The 19,371-nt window shown below is 41.7% G+C and overlaps 1 protein-coding gene across 2 annotated transcripts in view; it reads left to right on the top strand.

Moving 5' to 3' along the window:
• pbrm1 (polybromo 1) overlaps nucleotides 1-19,371 on the top strand; it is a 27,419-nt gene extending 8,048 nt beyond the window's left edge. Inside the window, exons 12-30 of one of the 2 annotated variants that reach the window (XM_072666166.1) lie at nucleotides 546-687; nucleotides 1,201-1,295; nucleotides 1,711-1,990; nucleotides 3,366-3,471; nucleotides 4,167-4,806; nucleotides 5,957-6,168; nucleotides 6,254-6,439; nucleotides 6,524-6,681; nucleotides 7,175-7,429; nucleotides 8,013-8,158; nucleotides 8,991-9,148; nucleotides 10,086-10,269; nucleotides 12,845-13,049; nucleotides 13,294-13,495; nucleotides 13,630-13,785; nucleotides 15,953-16,114; nucleotides 16,566-16,615; nucleotides 17,640-17,853; nucleotides 18,562-19,371. In XM_072666166.1, the coding sequence (XP_072522267.1) occupies nucleotides 546-687; nucleotides 1,201-1,295; nucleotides 1,711-1,990; nucleotides 3,366-3,471; nucleotides 4,167-4,806; nucleotides 5,957-6,168; nucleotides 6,254-6,439; nucleotides 6,524-6,681; nucleotides 7,175-7,429; nucleotides 8,013-8,158; nucleotides 8,991-9,148; nucleotides 10,086-10,269; nucleotides 12,845-13,049; nucleotides 13,294-13,495; nucleotides 13,630-13,785; nucleotides 15,953-16,114; nucleotides 16,566-16,615; nucleotides 17,640-17,853; nucleotides 18,562-18,734 (3,724 nt within the window). In that variant the 3' untranslated portion in view covers nucleotides 18,735-19,371. The remainder of the gene's footprint in view (nucleotides 1-545; nucleotides 688-1,200; nucleotides 1,296-1,710; nucleotides 1,991-3,365; nucleotides 3,472-4,166; nucleotides 4,807-5,956; nucleotides 6,169-6,253; nucleotides 6,440-6,523; nucleotides 6,682-7,174; nucleotides 7,430-8,012; nucleotides 8,159-8,990; nucleotides 9,149-10,085; nucleotides 10,270-12,844; nucleotides 13,050-13,293; nucleotides 13,496-13,629; nucleotides 13,786-15,952; nucleotides 16,115-16,565; nucleotides 16,616-17,639; nucleotides 17,854-18,561) is intronic. The other variant, XM_072666167.1, reaches the window with a different exon arrangement.

The following is a 19,371-nucleotide window of genomic DNA, read 5'->3' as shown; positions in this document are numbered from 1 at the left end:
GTCCTAATCGTTGTGTCCAACGTTCTTGATTAATGGACCAATAGAAATGCTCCAAAGTGACTTGGAATAAAAATTTACACCCATTGAAAGTTAACTTCTCCTGTGACGTTGACATTTTAGAAATTTTGGAGTTTTATTTAAAGGTTTTTCAGTGACGATATATTCAACATGACACAGTCGTAAATTTATTATAGTAGAAGCGCAGATGTTGTTATTGAAACTGAAATTGAGTATGAATAAAATTATTAGGCTATTTCTGTTGTGTGATTTCTTAATTTGAAGTTCTTTTATTGTGGACTCTGTCTCAAATGTTGCTCTTTATTCCTAATTTGTTTGATAATTTTTTTTGAAAAATTTTGTAATAGCAACCTAGACAGATGTGCACAACCTGGTACGATCTCAATTTTTTAAAACTCGAGCCAAGTAAAATCTTCACTATTTGTTATTCATGAACGTTTCTCACCCCTATTACTGCAGGTTTGCTGGCAGTTTCAGTTGATTTTTCATAGAACTTTGTTGAAGTGCTGTATTTTGTTTTTCTCCAGAGATAAAATGAAGAATAATGAATATGAGAGTGTGGAGCAGATGGACTCTGATTTGAACCTGATGTTCGAGAACGCCAAGCGCTACAATGTCCCCAACTCCCACATCTACAAACGGGCTCTGAAACTGCAGCACATTCTACAGGTCCATATTCTCCTTCAGGCTGTTTCACATTAGTGTAGAGCTGGGCGATATGAAAAAAGTTACAATTTTATATCACAATATTTAAAGACATTTTTACGATATACAATATTTATTGCAGTATTTTGTCATCTAGACAAAATACACCAACAGCGTAAAATTTTTAAAAACTACTATCCAAATACTCTCCCATACTGAGTACCGTGATTTTTGCTTAAAATATGCTTCACTCTATTTAATTAAATAAGACTGATTACACTCTTTGTAATAAAACATGCATTTAATCTGTGCTCTTTAAGCACTGATGATATTCACAATACACTTATAAAAGCATAAAAACAAAATTTATCACGATAAAATAAAATATTGTCATATTGCCCAGCTCTACTTTAGCATCCCAAACCTCATTTATTTAAGTTTTCATTTTCATTTCAGCTTTTAAATAAAAGTGTTCATCAGTTTTAGGCTTGTGGTGTTATCACACTGAAATATGACTGTGTGTGTGTGTGTTTTCAGCTGAAGAGGAAGGAGTTGTTGAGGAGAGTAGATGAGGACGGGGACAGTATGCTATCCTCCACACTGTCGGACGGTGGCAGCACCAAGCGCAAGAGGTAGAATCTTTCAGAGCAGTTACCAGCTCAAACACGGTTCCTTTAGGGTTCTTTAGTAAAGACAGTGGTTCTGTATATTAAACCGTTTCAACTGAATAATCATTTGGATGCTTGAATGGTTCTTTGCCTGGGAAAAGGGCGTAAGGGTCTTTCTCTGGGGTGAAAAACCTCTTTTAGGTGGTTCTTTAAAGAAGCTTTTAAAACGTGATCTAATACAGGACCAAAAAGAACCTTGTGAAAAGTTCTGTCTGTAAATGTTTCTATTTGAAGAACTTTTTAAACAGGCAAAAACTGTTAAAGCATTCATGTAGTTCTCTGAATTGTCAAGGTTCTATATACAGTCGTTCGCCTTCCATGATCCTTGAAGAACCCACTTTTTAGGAGCGTTCTGTAAAGAACTCTTTCTGACCAACAGTCATAAGAAGAATACCAAGAAGAATCGTATGAAGGCTCTGTACCTGGCTGTGACAGAGGCCCGAGAGTTAGGCTCCGGTCGGAGACTCTGTGACCTATTCATGGTTAAACCCTCCAAGAAAGACTATCCCGATTACTATAAGATCATCCTGGAGCCCATGGACCTGCGCACTGTAGACCACAACATCCGTGCAGACAGATACCACAACGAGGACGCCATGGTGGAGGACATGAAGCTGATGTTCCGGAATGCAAGACACTACAATGAAGAGGGCTCACAGGTAGGGTTACTAATGAACAGGTACAAGGCCGTGGTATCTAAATTTGTGACTAGACGGTAATGCAGGGTACTGTTTTTGAGTTGATGGCAATGATGGCTTATTACAAAAAGGTGTCAAGTTGACATACCTACTTTTTTTTAATAATAAAAGCATGGATATCAGGTTTTTAGTCATTTGAGCCCGGTTTTAGATGCTTATCTTAAGTGAAGTGCTTATTTTAAAGCTCAGTAATTCCTAAAATAATTAATTTATTGAGTATTTAGTTTTTTTGATGTATGATTAGTAAATATGTGACTTTGATTGGGTGTAAAAAAACTCAAACTCAAGTTTTACAATCATATTTACCACCCTGTTATTTTACCTCACAATGAAACGCACTGAGGTCTTAGGGGAAAAAATGCTGAGTACTGATTTTATTGGCCGGTTTACGGTACCGTCAACGCCCCACAGAAGCTGCGTATTACAGCATAGTTCTAACACTGTAATTATTCCCAAATTTTACGGGATAGTGCTGCTGTCCTCTCATTGTGTCCTCTGTAAACGCTTAGCTTTTAGCCTTGCCCCCACTCGCTTCCAAGGGATTTAGCTTTCTCTAGTCTTATCGGTTCAGCTCCAGCTTGGTTCAGCTGAGGTGGTCTAGTTTCTAGGAGCGGCCGATGGAGAGAAGAGATGGTAAAAGCTATCACTGGCGTTAGCTTTTAATGTAGTACAGATCCCCATCTGCTCCTCCACACTTTCGCTTCATCATGTGCTGAGCTTAAGTTCACCTCTGCAGACTCTGGCACAGGAAAAGCCAAGGTCATAAAGTTTAGTTCCCGTGGCAACCCGTATTTCCATACCTAGCGGAGTTTGGAGGTGATGAGCTGCTCTCTAGTATCAACAACACCATATTCTCCTGAAGTCGCCATTTGGCTTTGACTGGGGTTTTCGCTAGTGGGTGGAGTTTATGTAAACATCAATACTGTTACTTGATAGTTTTGGGGTTTTGGAATTGCCCCATTTTCCAGCTCTGTTTTGGCTATTTTATAACAGCCGTGTTTGAGGTTTACAGTTATTTTAATGTACCAAACCCTTTATTTTTTAACTATGCCAAAGAAAACATAGTTCAACATTCTAGAGCTCCTTAAAATTAGAAAATGTAATCAAATATGCTTTTTTATTGTATCATATGAGAAAAAAGTGCCATTGTGCCATCTCTAGTGTCCACTTCTGTGAGGTAGGTTGTCTAATAAGATGGACAGAGTGATAGGACTTGGGATTAGCATATTTACTAGCTAGTGAGTAGAAATCCCTACACAGTAGCAATGCAGCGGTTATAATGTCCAGTGTAAGCTTTTACTCTTAACAGCAGGATCACATGACTGTTTGCTTGCAGGTGTACAACGATGCTAACACTCTGGAGAAGATTCTGAAGGAGAAAAAGAGAGAGCTCGGGCCTGCGCCGGAAGAGGATGACATAATCTCACCAAAACTCAAAATAAGTATGTCACTTTCTCAAGCAAACTGAAGAACTGAAGGTTCTTGCTGCTGAAGAATGTACTTTCCACCATCAGCTTCACCTTACCTCCGTATCAGAATACGTGAATACGTATCAGAATACATGCTGGAGAACAGCTCCCACCCCATGCATGAGACTCTGGCAGCACTGGGCAGCTCCTTTAGCAACAGGCTGCTTCACCCCAAGTGTGTGAAGGAGCGGTATCGCAGGTCCTTCCTTCCTGCTGCCGTCAGACTGCACAACCAGCACTGCTCCCAGCGGACCACATACACACACACTTAACTACACACACATCTTCATGTTCAGGGAATACCATGTGCAATATCCCCCCCCCCCCCCCATGTGCAATTAAGAGTCTTTTGCTGTAAATAATATTGTTTATTGCTTTTTTAATTCTTATTTATATTGTGTATATAGTGTAAATTATTTATCTAAATTTTTGTAACTGAGTGTCTTGCTATCCCTTTCTGCTGTTACACTGGGAATTTCCCCACTGCGGGACTAATAAAGGACTATCTTATCTTATCTTATATGAAAGCTTTAGGCATTAAACCACAGACGAAGGCGTAGGTTGCAACACAGTCTTTAGTAATGTTATTAATCAATGGTACTTAGTAGGCTCAAGCACTTAAGGCACAATTCTTTATGACCTTTTTTTAATATCCCATGTAATGACAGGAAAGAGTGGCATCTCCCCGAAGAAGTCCAAATACCTGACCCCCCTGCAGCAGAAGCTGAACGAGCTCTACGAGGCGGTGAAGAACTACACAGACAAGCGCGGGCGCCGCCTCAGCACCATCTTCCTCCGCCTCCCGTCTCGAGCCGAACTCCCCGACTACTACGTGGCCATCAAGAGGCCCATCGACATGGAGCGGGTAAAAAGCCACATGCTGGCCAACAAGTACCAAGACGTTGACGCCCTGGTGGAAGATCTGGTGCTGATGTTCAACAACGCCTGCACCTACAACGAGCCCGAGTCGCTCATCTACAAAGACGCGCTGGTGCTCCACAAAGTCCTCCTGGAGACCAGGAGGGACTTGGAAGGAGGTGACGACGCCCATGTCCCAGATGTCCCTCGCCTTATCCAGGACCTGATTCGCAGTCTCTTCGTGTCCGTGCTGGGCCACCAGGATGACGAGGGCCGTTGCTATAGTGACTCGTTGGCTGAGATTTCAGCGGAGGACCCGGCACATCCGGACAGGCCCCCACTCAACTTCGAAATCATACGCACCAACGTGGATAAAGGACGCTACAAGCGTCTGGACGTCTTCCAGGACCACATGTTCGAAGTGCTGGAGAAGGCCAGACGAATGCATAGGTTAGGGCCTATATTGATACGAGAACCCCTATTTTTTTAGGCTGCTGGGAGCTGGAAGAGTTTGAGGGCGATCAAATATACAATGTAGAAAAGTACAGTTCAAAAGTTTGGAATCACTTATAATATTAATATTTTTTATTTTACTTTTTTACATTGTGGTTAAGTAATGGTAATGTTAAACTGTCTTTCAAAATTATAAGAAAATTTAAGTTATTCAATTAAATGATAATGAAATGATAATTTAATACAGAAACATATTTAAGGAATAAGAAAAGATTGGAAAATGGTCTTGTAAAAATATTTTTTGTACATTAAACCACATATGCAAGTAAGATAAAAGGCCTTTAACAAAAAATAAATTATATATTTTAAACTAGGCTAAAGATAAAGGTAGCTTTTCTTTTTCTAATTTTAAATTAAATGATAATAACATTAAATACAAATATATATATGTATATGTTCATATTAATATTTATATAAATGTTTTGGCAAATTTTCTACCTTGGTATCACTACTTTTAAAATATGATGAATTCTGAATTACTTGTATTTTTTAATTTAAAAAAATGTTCCTCAATTTTCTTAGTCAATTACAACCTTCTACAGCCCCCCTCATTATTCTGGACACATCTAATTTCTGAATTTTGTAAGAAAATATGCATCTGCAAACAGATATTTTGTATTTTTTGCATATGAGTTTTTGTATTATTATTGTTATTATTGATATGAATAATAATATTATTATATTAATATTTTTCATATTCAGATATATTATTATAAGAATTGTTTTTACAAGAACAGTGTTTTTAATCATATAAAATGAGTTTGTTTGCAGATAAATGTATCAAATAAATCTAATATGCTAGAATTGATCAGTATTAAGCTTGGACCTGTAATGGAATTTTCCAGAATCATTCTGAATTCTTCAAATTTGTTGTTTATAGTATTTTGATTAATAATGTATAAGTTCTTATATGATATAAATAACATTTACATGTATTACATTTACATTATACATTTATTAATATGATATATGCAATTGATGATCGGTCAGTTTTGCCTTTAATGACTGAATGGTAGGACAGACACTTTGCTCATTCCCTGAAATGATTAAGTACATTTATGACCATTGTTTGTGGTTTCTGCGGCAGGACGGACTCTGAGATCTTCGAGGACGCGGTGGAGCTGCAGCAGTTCTTCATCCGGATCAGAGACGAGCTGTGCAAGAACGGAGAAATCCTACTCACCCCGGCGCTCAGCTACACCGCCAAACACCTGCACAGCGACGTGGAGAAGGAGAAGAAGGAGAAGCTGCCTAAAGAGTTTGAGGAGGACAAGCTGAAGAGGGAGGAAGAGAAGAAAGGTAATTGGTTTAATTACATACATTGAAGACTATATTAATAAAACAACCAATAAATAAATGATTGAACCTCCATTTCTGACTCCAGAAGCAGAGAAGAGTGAGGAGTCTTCTGGAGGCGCGTGGCAGGGAGGCCTTCAGCGTACGTACAGTCAGGACTGCAGCTTCCAGGACAGAATGTACCATGTAGGAGACTACGTCTATGTAGAGCCAGCCGAGCCAAACCTACAGCCTCATATCGTCTGCATAGAGCGCCTCTGGCAGGACGACACAGGTACACCGGTGTAAAGGGTCAGATGAGGTAGAGCAGAGGGAATGCTAAGTAGCCTTTTTCCTGAATGTGTGTTTGTATCTGTAGGGGAGAAATGGCTTTATGGCTGCTGGTTCTACAGACCCAGTGAAACCTTCCATCTCGCCACCCGCAAATTCTTAGAGAAGGAAGTCTTCAAAAGTGACTACTACAACAAAGTCCCAGTCAGCAAAATTCTGGGCAAATGTGTGGTGATGTTCGTGAAGGTAAAGTCTTTCTATACATGCTTTTGTTTAAGGGCTCATATCTTACGTTTTTTCATGTATTTCAAAGGTTTGTGTGGCTTAATACAATTTTACATGACCACTTTCCTCACCTCACATCATTATGTACATAGAATCTGAGTAAAAGTAGATGTTCCTTTTTATCCAATCAGAGCAGTGGGATTTGAAGTACAACACTGCCATCTAGTGTGGGTTTAAACACAACAAACAATGAACCACTGCCTGCCACCAATCTTTGCATGTAAACTATTAATTAAAAATGAATATTGTGTTTTAATTAAGTGAGAATTGAAACAGTATTAAGCATAATATCACAATACTTACACAATATATCAGTATTTTCTTACACCCCTACTGTATTGTACACAATTTTAAAAGCAGCCCAGGCTGCGTCATGGGTAGACTAACCTGCTATAGGGTGAATGCTAAATGTCAGTTGTTACAGGTACAGGTTTGCTGGATGTTATCATTTCAGGAGTATTTCAAGCTCAGCCCGGAGGGCTTCAGACCAGAAGACGTTTTCGTCTGCGAGTCACGCTACTCTGCCAAAACCAAATCGTTTAAGAAGATCAAGATGTGGACCATGCCTCTCAGTTCAGTGAAGTTCGTGCCTCGCGATGTGCCATTGCCTGTGGTCCGAGTGGCCTCTATGTTCGCTCCTAAGCCGGATACCGAGAAGCCTTCAGAACCAGCAGAGGATAACAAAACTGTAGCCTCCATTATCGATAAGGTGATCGGTCAGCGAAACACTGTATAAGCTTTATATGGACAAAAGTATTGGGACACCTCTTAATCAGTGAATTCAGGTGTTTCAGAATTCAGCCATGCAGTCTGCATTTACATACATTAGTGAAAGAATAGGTGGTTCTAGAGAGTTCACTGAATTCCAGCATTGTTCTGTAATAGGAGCCACTGCTGCAACAACAGGTCAGCTGGGGATTTCCACCATTAGCTGTGAGTGGTATTACTGAAGGAGCGTGGAAGCGTTTAGGAACCCCAGCAACTCAGTCACAGAGTATCAGACCACGTAAAGTTGCAGACTCAATAACTGCAGAGCTCCACACCTGCTGTTAGCACTGCAAAGGGGGACCAGCTCCATATTAATGTGTTTAGAACAGGATGTCATAAAAGCTCCTTTAGGTGTAATGTGTAAGTGTCCCAATACTTTTGTCCAGAGACGGTATTTTATCAGTGCTATTGTTTCCTCATAGAAACATGACAGAGAACCCTGATGTGATTACACAACGCCAGGAACCAGAATGTTGATTTGTTGTGTGTTGTGTCTGGCATGTGATGACCTCACCTGTCTGCAGGAGAAGGAGGACGTTCCTGTGGAGGTCAGCAACGGAGAGCCAGGCTGTCAGTACTACGAGCAGCTCAGCTACAATGACATGTGGCTTAAAGTGGGCGACTGTGTATACATTCGTTCTCACGGCCTGGTGCGCCACCGAGTGGGCAGGTACTGCAATAACATCCTCTACAACACTAAATCACTAAATGACAAAAAAGGTTTGTGGACATCTGCTCATTCAGTGTTTCTTCCAAAGTCAAGCGGATTCGAAAGCAGTCTGTCCCCCATCTGTTGCAGTGACTGAGTGTCCACAAACTTCTGGACATATAATTTATCATGCTAATTTTTTGAATATACACTATATGTCAAAATGTTTGTGGACACTCCTTCTAATGACAGCTACTTTAAGTTGCTCCCATTGCTGACAGCGATGTGCAAATGCACACACATACCCTGTAGAGAAGTATTGCCACTAGAGTAGGACTCTCTGGAGCAGATAAACATGAACCTAATGGCACCATGGTTAATGCCAGGTGTGGGATTAGAGAGGTATTGGGGCATGAAGCAGTGGAAAACTGGTGGTGCTCCATCCAATGCTTTTGGTGACATGTTAGGCAGTTGAGGATGAGGTGAGGTGGTAATCATCGCTGAATGTAATCAAATCCTCACAGCAATGCTCCTCCCAAATCTAGTAGGGAGCCTTCTTTCCTGCGCATTAGAGACAGGGAACGAGCAGGTGTCCCAAAACTTTTGTCCTTATACTGTACATCAACTTCATAGATTAGATCTATGCTTAGATTCAAGGGCAGCGCCATTATACCTAGATAAAAATACATTTTAATACATTAGTGTTATTCTGAGCTGCTCCTGTGACCTTCACCTTCAGCATGTGCTCTGAAAGAGGCTGGGTTTGACCGTTCTAGTAGTTCTGTATTATGTGGCAATGCTTCAGTGCTACAGCACTGTAAGAGGATCTACTTGTGGGTCTTTATTTTAACAGGATAGAGAAGATGTGGGTGCGAGATGGGGCTGCCTACTTTTTCGGCCCGATCTTCATCTACCCCGAAGAGACTGAACACGAGCCTACCAAGATGTTCTACAAAAAGGAAGTGTTCCTTAGCAACCTGGAGGAGTCCTGCCCGATGACCTGCATTACAGGTATCCTCCAGTCCTTTATCCATCTTTGACAAGTGTTAAGCCAGGCATACGCTGTGCGCTTTTGGAAACCTTGGACTTTTATGATAACTTGCACTGCACGTTTAAACGGTTCGTGTTGGGCAGACAAAGCCTGCGATTTATACGCTCACTCTATATGAAAGGAGTTACTCCGAGTGACCTGCTGCGAGGTGGGTGCTCACCCTGCACCTGAGTTCTGTCTACCTCAGTTCAGCAGAACGTGGCACCCTGTATATAAAAAATGAGCTGTGCTCTGAAATTTCAAGAAAAAAAGTAGATAGACCTGCAGGTGGCTGGAAAAAAAAACGTGGACACTGCGTTTTTTCCATTTTGCTTAGAGAACTGGAGGTAAGCTACGACTTGACTGTGCATGTGTGTAGGGGTGTCATTTCAACTGGCTCTGTGTATTTTGTCATTTTCGGCAGCTGGCAAATTAAATTTTCAATATCGGTATACTATAAACAGTGCAGTGTACTATGTGCACCTCGGAATTCGGCCTGTGAGACTGCTCAGACTGTGAGAAGAGTGGCCAAATTTGTAGAAATCGCCAGAAATCCATCCAGTTGTCCGACTGCTCTCTCTGAGCTCGACTGGGCAGTTAATCCGGCATTGCTTCCCTTTATTAGCCCTTTGTCAAGCTAAGTTTGGACAGATCCTAAAATTAAGTCAGCTACGACCAAATCTAGCTTGTAAATGTGCTAAAATCACACAGTGTATACCTGGCTTTAAGTGGAAACCAATGAAGTGACTGGTCCTGTAGATCCTGAGTTTTAACCCATTTAGTAGTAGATCTTTAGCAGATGATCAAATAGTGGTTGCTTTTCTAGATAGACCCAACTGAGGGAGTTACCTTCTTTGATCACAGTTTTGAAGAGTAATTACAGAACCTCCTCTCACACCTGACCTGTCTGCTCCTTAGGGAAGTGTGCAGTGTCCTCTTTTAAAGACTACCTGTCGTGCCGCCCGACCGAAGTGCCAGAAGAAGACGTGTTGCTGTGTGAGAGTCGCTACATTGAAAGCGAGAAACAGATGAAGAAGTTTAAAGGCCTCAAACGCTTTTCCTTTTCTGCCAAAGTAGTGGAGGACGAAATCTATTATTTTAGGCAAGTTTGTGCATTTTTACCTTTTTTAGAACTACAGTGAGTCCAAGAAGTATTTGATCCCTTGCTGATTTTCTTCGTTGGCCCACTAATAAAGACATGATCATTCTATACTTTTAATGGTAGATGTATTCTTACATGGAGAGACAGAATATTAAAAAGAAAATCCAGAAAATAAATCTAAGGAATATATATTAATTGATTTGTATTTCATGGAGTGAAATAAGTATTTGATCCCTTAGTATTCATTAGCAGTTCTGGCTTTTACAGACCAGTTAGACACTCCCAATCAACTTGTTACCTGACCTGAAGCCACCTGTTCTCACTAATCACTTGTGTGAAAAACACCTGTCCACAGAATCAGACAGATCACACAGATTTCAAGTCTCCAACATGGGTAAAACCAAAGAGCTGTCACAGGACCTCAGAGTCAGAATTGTTGACCTTCACAAAGCTGGAATGGGCTACAAAAAGATTAGTAAGGTGTTGGATGTGAAAGTAACAACTATTGGTGCAATTATCAGAAAGCTTAAAGAGTATAACATGACAATCAACAGACCTCGGCCCGGTGCTCCAAAGAAGATTTCGCCTCGTGGGGTGGCAATGATGCTGAGAACAGTCAGAAATCGTCCTGCAACCACTCGGCAGGAGTTAGCAAATGACCTGAAGGCAGCTGGGACCACAGTTTGCAAGGAAACAATTGGCAACACTTTGCGCAACAATGGATTCACATCCTGCAGTGCCCGAAAGGTACCCCTGCTGAAGAGAGCACATGTGGAGGCGCGCCTCAAGTATGCCAATGATCATTTGAAAGATGAACCAAGTTATTGGGAGAAGGTTTTGTGGTCAGACGAGACCAAAATTGAACTTTTTGGCCTCAACTCCACCCGCCATGTGTGGAGGAAGAAAAATGCTGCCTATGACCCCAAGAACACTGTGCCCACCGTCAAGCATGGAGGTGGAAGCATAATGTTTTGGGGGTGTTTCTCTGCCAAGGGTACAGGGCTACTTCACCGCATCACTGGGAAGATGGATGGAGCCATGTACCGCACAATCCTGAGGGACAACCTCCTCCCCTCTGCCAGGGATCTGAAAATGGGCCGTGGTTGGGTCTTCCAACATGATAACGACCCTAAACATACAGCAAAGGCAACAAAGGATTGGCTCAAGAAAAATCACATTAAGGTCATGGAGTGGCCCAGCCAGTCGCCAGACCTCAATCCGATCGAAAATCTATGGAGGGAGCTGAAGGTCAGAGTTGCCAAGCGACAGCCCACCAACCTTCATGATTTAGAGAGGATCTGCAAAGAAGAGTGGGCCAAAATTCCCCCTGGTGTGTGTGCTAAACTTGTGGTTAACTACAACAAACGTCTCACCGCTGTGCTTGCAAACAAAGGCTTTGCCACTAAGTATTGAGTGTGTTTGGCAAGAGGGATCAAATACTTATTTTCCTCATTGAAATACAAATTAATTAAAATATATTCTTTAAAATTATATTCTGGATTTTTGTCTTGATATTCTGTCTCTCCATGTTAGAATATATCTACCATTAAAAGTGCAGAAGGATAGTGTCTTTATTAGTGGGCAAACAAAGAAAATCAGCAAGGGATCAAATACTTCTTGGACTCACTGTATATTAAACCCATTAAAATATGGAGAGGATCAGTGTGGCTGAGCATTGCACAGAGTAGAGATGGAACAATTCCACTTTTTCTGAATGCTTAAACCTTATACTATCGGCGGATACTGCCGGATACCAGTCAGTACTTTTGTATTTAAAAAAATGACTGCACCTTTAAATGATTTAAAGATTAGCATTTTAAAGCAGACATCAGGGGCCAAATTCATAGAAGATTTCCTAAGAAAAAATTAGGATATTCTTAAATGCAGTTCACCCAATATATATATATATATATATATATATATATATATATATATATATATATATATATATATATATATATATATATATATTCAAATATTCTCTTCATTATTTTCTTAAGACACTAGTTGCTGTTTTTCTTATTTAGGCCTTTTTTTGTAACAGTAAATAACTGTATTTCACAGCTTATCATAAACTTTGTAAAATAACATTTAGATTTTCAATATTCAACTAAACCTATTCACTGGAGACAACTTGTCGGAAAGGCAGATCTAAACTAACCTTTTAAACATTATTAATAAACAAGTTTTTCGGATTACTTATGTAGAAAATAACAGCACTTTAATAACCAACCCTACTTTTAATCCAGTTAAATTAGACATTAATTTTAGTAATTCACCCAATTAAACTGGGCATTTTAATAGCTTACCCATGTACCTCTTACACTCTAAGACTCTAAGTATGAGGCCGTCTTAAGCTTTGGAAATTATTGCAGAACATATTTTTTGGAAAATACCAATTGTTATGAGTGATAAGTGAAAATGTTAGGCCACGAATTCATGTGCTTGCAACTCAGTTCACTGTAGGCAATAGTGGCAGTAATGATTAGGGGGCCATTTCATACACAGCAGTTAGACTCTTCATCATCCATCGTTGGTGAACATTGCCACCGAGCTGTGTCTGTTTCTGTGACAGAAAGCTGATAGTGCCTCAGAAGGAGCCATCTCCTCTGCTGGACAAGAAGATCGAGGAGCTGGAGGCCAAGTTTGCCGACATGACGGATGAAGAGCTGGAGGAGCTGGGTGATGACGATGGCGAGGGCTCAGATGCCCAAGGCATGCCTCAGCTGCAAACGCCACTATCCAGTGACATGGACATGATGCAGTATACACCTGCACAGGTTGGCGGAGCCTTATCATCACTGTTATAGTGCTACTATATACATGTGATCATATTTGGTATGTGTATATCTGTATATCGCTCATGCAGGACTCTGGAAACGCAGTGATTTTTTTTCTTCAGGGACTTTACTTGCCTACATGCCGTTGTTTAGCTATTCGCATCATCTCAGCAGATGCACATGCAGATACCCAGAGGGCAAAAAAGCCTTTTCCATACCGCATCTCTCACTTTCTTCTTCGCAGTCCACACCCAAATCCATTAAGGGCCTGTCGAAGAAGGAAGGCGCGAAGAGGAAGATCAATATGAGCGGCTACATCCTGTTCAGCAGTGAGATGCGGGCAGTGATCAAGGCCCAGCACCCAGATTTCTCTTTCGGGGAGCTCAGCCGCCTTGTAGGCACAGAGTGGAGAAACCTGGAGTCAGCTAAGAAAGCTGAGTATGAAGGTCAGGGCAGTTAAGAAACACTTAGAACGTAATTGATCGATGAATGATAAGTTTGGGTCACTCAGGCTAAATCTTGCATGTGTGTCTCTGTGTGTGTGTGTGTGTGTGTGTGTGTGTGTGTGTGTGTGTTTCAGAGCGGGCAGCTAAAGTAGCCGAGCAGCAGGAGCGCGAGAGGGCGGCTCAGCAGCAGAACTCCCCGAGAGCAGGTACCCCAGTAGGGGCGCTCATGGGGGTGGTGCCCCCTCCGACCCCTATGGGGATGCTTAACCACAGCATGACACCTATGTCAGGTAACCCCTCTCAGACGCGGTGGATACACCTCACCGGTGCCACACAGAGCCGCAATAAGAAGCTTAACTGCTAGCACGCTTTAATTCTCCAGCCATTCCTCATATCTTCCTAATTCATCCTTAGTTACGTACGTCACTGTGTGAGTGTTTTTAACATCTCAAGTTTACACTCTGAGAAGATATGATGATTCTGAATGCATCATACTCTTGTCATCATAGTAGATTGTTCTGTAAAGGAATTCTTAAGCATTTTTTATGTTTTTCTACATACAACTCTGGAAAAACTTAAGAGACCACCTAATTTTTATTTCTTAAATTTTCATCTCTACATGTATGGTAGCCATTTAAATCCAGGCATTTCATCAAACAAAGCTGAGTGACCTTAATTTGCATCCTATGAATGGCATAAAGTCACCCAGCAGCAATGTGAAAGACTAGTGGAGAGCCTGCCAAGATGTGAAAGCTATAATTGGCAGTCAAGGTTATTTCACCATTGTGGTTTTTAAATGTTGTAATATCAGTACTGTGTTGTTTAAGTTTGAATAATCATTTATTTGCATTATTTGAGCAGTTGTGTTTGAGCAGTTGTCATTTCTGCAAATAAATTCTCTAAATAGCAAATATTTTTATATGTTTTCCATGTGTTTAATTTCCCTAAACACACTGCCTATAAATACTTATAACGAGAGAAACTGATAATGTGGGGTGGTCTCTTATTTTTTCCGGAGCTATGTCTGACACATCTGTAGCATAAAGCATACTACTGCAGACAATCTGATCACATTTTCCTGTATTTGATATAAGAACAGCAAGTAATTTGGCTCAAAATCATATGTAATAGAAGCCAGTAGGCAGATAATAAAGCAACTGTCCATTGCTTAATAATCTGTCTTCTATTGTAAGTGGATTTTGAGTCAATAGGTTTTCTATATTTTTATGTGCAGTGGCAATTAAAGTAATTGAACCTCCACTGCAAAGTTTATCAGCAAAAAGTACAAACTTTCAGCCGATTGCAATAAACCAGTCAAACAAGACCAATTTAAATATCTTAACACAACTGATATTACAGGTTCTTTCTCCGGATTTGGATGACTGCAGTCTCAGAACTACTCAAACCCATTTATGACAAGCATCTTTAGTACTTAGTAGAGCATCATTTTGCATTTTCCTTCTATGAGGAAGCTGAACATTGGGCATCTTTGGGCCTTCCAGCAGGACAATGATCCCAAACATACCTCAGAGTCCACCGAGGCTTGGTTTCAGAAGACATCCTGGGAGATTCTTGAGTGGCCTTTCTACTGCAGTCTCAGAATTACTCAACCCCTTCGTGACAAGTGTCATCAGTACTTAGTAGGTCACCCTTTTGCAGTTCTGTCCAGCTACAAATGTGATGCATAGCCAGATACCTACTTCTGGCAGCATTCCTGAGGAATCTGAGCTCATTCCTTATGGGCAGTGGCCTCCAGGTCACTATGGGGGTTTGAGTCACGTGACTGTGATGGCCACTCCAGAATCTTCCAGGACTTCTTCTGAAACCAAGCCTTGGTTGACTCTGGGACTCTTCTGGGACTATTCTTGGGATCATTGTCATGTCGAAAGGTCCACTGACACCCAAGCTTCATCTTCATCTTCATCCCATGGAAGCATCTTCCTCCAAGCAAAAGGTTGCTCTACGAAGTACTACAGACCCTTGTCATGAAGGGGTTGAGTAATTCTGGGACTGCAGTCGTCATTAAAGGTGGCATTGTTGTTGAATTTGATGAAAGCACCTGTGATATTATTTGTGTTAAGATATTTAAATTGGTCTTGTTTGATTGGTTTATTGCAATCGGCTGAAAGTTTGTACTTTTCGATCTGCGCACACTAATGTATCCAAATTGTGGTCTGTGGTAATCGGCTATATAATACAGATGCAGCAGATGCAGATTGAGAAAAATGCTGGATATCATATTCCTTTAAGTAAATCAGTTGCATGTGCATGAATGTACATAGTAGCAATAGCTCGGGTAACCCGTTTTAAAAACTACACGTTTCTCTGTCATGTCCTGTGGCAATAACCTGTCTATCTCTTCTGTGCATGAGTTCCACGTCCATAGCTAGCTGCATGTTTTTACTGATGCATGGATTCTCTTGTGTTGCCATTTTCCCTCCCCTCGCTCCTCAAAAGGCATGATGGGTAGCTACCGGCCACCCATGCCTCCGCTGCCAGGTCCCGTTGATGGCATTGCTAGTATGGCTGGCATTCCGCCACATCACATAGGGGTGCCTGTCTTACCCCACCACCTCCTGCAGGGCATGCCCGGGTTGCCAGGCATGCCGTACCCCCCGGGTAAGGACAACTCCACAGTGACATGCCCCCCTTGCCACCACCACTTCTGCAGTTGCTTCCTGTCTGCCTCTCTTAACTCACACTGGAGGGGCTACCTGTACCATAGGCTCAGGGGCATGTTTGTGTAAACTGGATTGGAGAAGAGAGATGAGGTCTTCTTGAGGACTCAATTGGTCTGTTATCATCCTGAATAGTCCAGAATTACAATCCAGTCACAGACATAGAGACAATAGGTATCCTTATTTTTCCTAACAGTCATGAAATAAGCATCTAATAATCAAGGTGTAGCTGCCATCAGGATTAAGTGCCTTCACCACTGGTGATTGCTTACTAGATGGAAGTGTACAGGCTTGTACATGAGGCCATTGGTCAGTACATGATTACTGTTTGTGATGTCCATTTGCCCACAACTCAGTGCTCTCATATGTGTGTGCTACGACTGCCTTCACAGGTATAAATGGAATGGCTCCTGGGACTGCAGGAAACCCGTATGGAGCTCAGGTAATGTAGAACAGAAAAAGTAGTTGTGAATGCCCTGTAAACGTCAACTTATTAGTTCTTAGGTCATTTGATGTACCTAAACAGTCGTAGGCTCCTCAACTGCACTGCACCTACGAATGATATACACTGATTAGCCTTAATAACATTAAGACCTTGTTTCTCCACTCATTGTCCATCACATCAGCTCCACTTACTATATAGGAGCACTGTGTAGTTCTATAATTCCAGACTGTAGTCCATCCGTTTCTCTGCACACTCTGTTATCCTCCTTTCACTCTGGTCTTTAATGGTCAGGACCCCACAATACCACCACAGAGCAGGTAGTATTTAGGTGGTGGGTCATTCTCAGCACTGCAGTGACACTGACTAACATGGTGGCGGCGAGTGTGTTAGTAGTGTGTGTTGCGCTGGTGTTACGAGTGGATCAGACACAGCAGTGCTGTATGAACACTCACTGTCCACTCTGTTAGACACTCCTACCTAGTTGGTCATCCTCTAGTCCTTCATCAGGGCTCACAGGACGCTGATGTTGGCTGGATGTCTTTTAGGTTGGTGGACTATTCTCAGTCCAGCAGTGACACTGGGGTGTTTAAACACTCCAGCAGCAGCACTGCTGTGTCTGATCTGCTACTCATAACGGTACAACACACACTGCTAACACACCACCAGCATATCATTGTCACTGCAGTGCTAAAAATGACCCACCACCCAAATCATGCCTGCTCTGTGGTGGTCCTGTGGGGTCCTGACTATTGAAGGGAAAGGAGGCTAACAACGTTCGTACGGTCAGTGGAGATGATCTAATGCACAGTGAGTGTATAACCAAGAAAGCTACTTATTGGTACAGTGAAAACTACACAGCTAAATTATTACACACTTAATAAACAAATCGTGTTAAGAGAGGTCATCTCATATGGACAGTAGCAGTGGACATCTGAAAGTGTGAATTTTCTCTCACACCAGCTCTCCTAGTGCTTCTTTCAGAGCTTTGCATTGAACCCCAGGTATGTACGTATGTCTGTAGGTGGGTGTTATGGGTACCAATCAGCAGGCTCCACCACCCTACCCAGGGCAGGGGCAGGTGGGGCAGCCTGCCCTCCAGCAGCCTTCTACACCTATATTTGTGGCTCCTCCACCAAAACCACAAAGACTCCTCCACTCAGAGGCCTACCTGAGGTACATCGAAGGCCTCAATGCAGAGTCTTCAACTGTCAGCAAATGGGACCAGACACTGTCAGGTGAGCACTTACGGTGTTTTCCACGCTTTATTCATTGTGTCAAACTACATCCAGGTACATCTGGACCATCTGGGAGAACCTGTTTGAGAACCACTGGCACAAAAAAACACAACTGAAAGGTGCATGGGAGACTGAGGTTACCCTATCAAAATCACCATGGTTATACCTGCATTCACTGTGGACAGAAGCATCTGTATAAATATGTACATTGACCCCCATTAAAGCAACATTATGTAGCAATTGCATAGTAAAATAACAACATCAAAATCATGCTCCACTGACTGTAACAGGCTATTGGTGCCGGGCCGGAACGCTGCTACTGCGCTATGGAACTTTGGTGGAGCTTCACTACAAGACCTCTTGCCAGGACGGCGTAACGCTTCGTAACCCAAGTCATATTAGTGTAAAATCCTGTGGTATTACTCTAACGCCTCAGTCCACATGCTTCTACGCCTTCAAATGCTGCTTCTGTATCTCCCAGCTTGTTAACAAATGCACATGTACAGCTGTCCACAAGGGGGCGCTCAAAGCGTGATCTGTATTTACTGCAGTGGAGTGAAATTGAAACGCACTTCTCAACTGTAGGGGGAGCCCATGAGCAAAAACAAATAAATTTCAACAATTCTCGCATACTGCTGCTTTAACAGCCTTTTGAGTCAGTTGTTTTGCGTGCTGTATCAGTAAAGTTGTGTCTGTGTTTTATCCCAGCCCGTAGGAAAGATGTACGCCTCACAAAAGAGCAGGAAAGTCGACTTCCTTCTCATTGGTTGAAGAGCAAGGGGGCTCACACCACTATGGCCGACGCCCTGTGGCGACTGAGAGACCTAATGCTGAAAGACACTCTGAACATTCGACACACGTACAATATCCAGAACATCTAAATAAGGATTCTTTCAAACATGACGTGTGCAGCACGGCACAGCTTAGCGTTTTAACGTCCCCCGATGTGACTCCTGAAGCTTTCTAAGTACCTTAAAATCTACAAAACACTAAGCTGTGCCACCGAGGACTGGTGCTGACACCTCGGATTCAAACCATTCCTCTTCATTCTCTAGTACAAGAGTACAAACACCTGTAGGGTTTTAACGTGTGGTTTTGTAAAGTGTTAAGCGTAGTCGCGTTGACTTTGTTAGTGTTCTCGTAAGTTCATAGCACTTTAAATGTATTTACATTGTAGTTTGTTATTAACTGTTGCTCTAAAATAGACAAACATTTTCATGAAATGTTGTAAAACTTCACCTGTTGATGCCTTCATTACCTGTTCTCCATTAGTCTTAAGATTGTTTGAAGTTAGTTAAGTACGTGAACGCAGCGTAAAAAAAAAGGCTTCCATGTAGCCCAGGGGCATTTTGAACCCAGCTTTGGTTTACTAAAATTGTTCCCTACCTAGGGTAGGTGATTTTTTTTTTTTCTGTTCTTTCTTTTTTCATAGAAAATGGTGATTTTCATAATTTCTCATTTTGATTAGCTGTTAAGCATTTAAGAGTGAAAAACATTTACTGCTGAGTTAGTGTTCCA

The sequence above is a fragment of the Salminus brasiliensis genome, chromosome 21 (genome assembly GCF_030463535.1).
Source record: "Salminus brasiliensis chromosome 21, fSalBra1.hap2, whole genome shotgun sequence".
Lineage (NCBI taxonomy): Eukaryota > Metazoa > Chordata > Actinopteri > Characiformes > Bryconidae > Salminus > Salminus brasiliensis.
The sequence above is the reverse complement of the archived record's forward strand: the minus strand, read 5'-3'. Positions and strand labels throughout refer to the sequence as shown.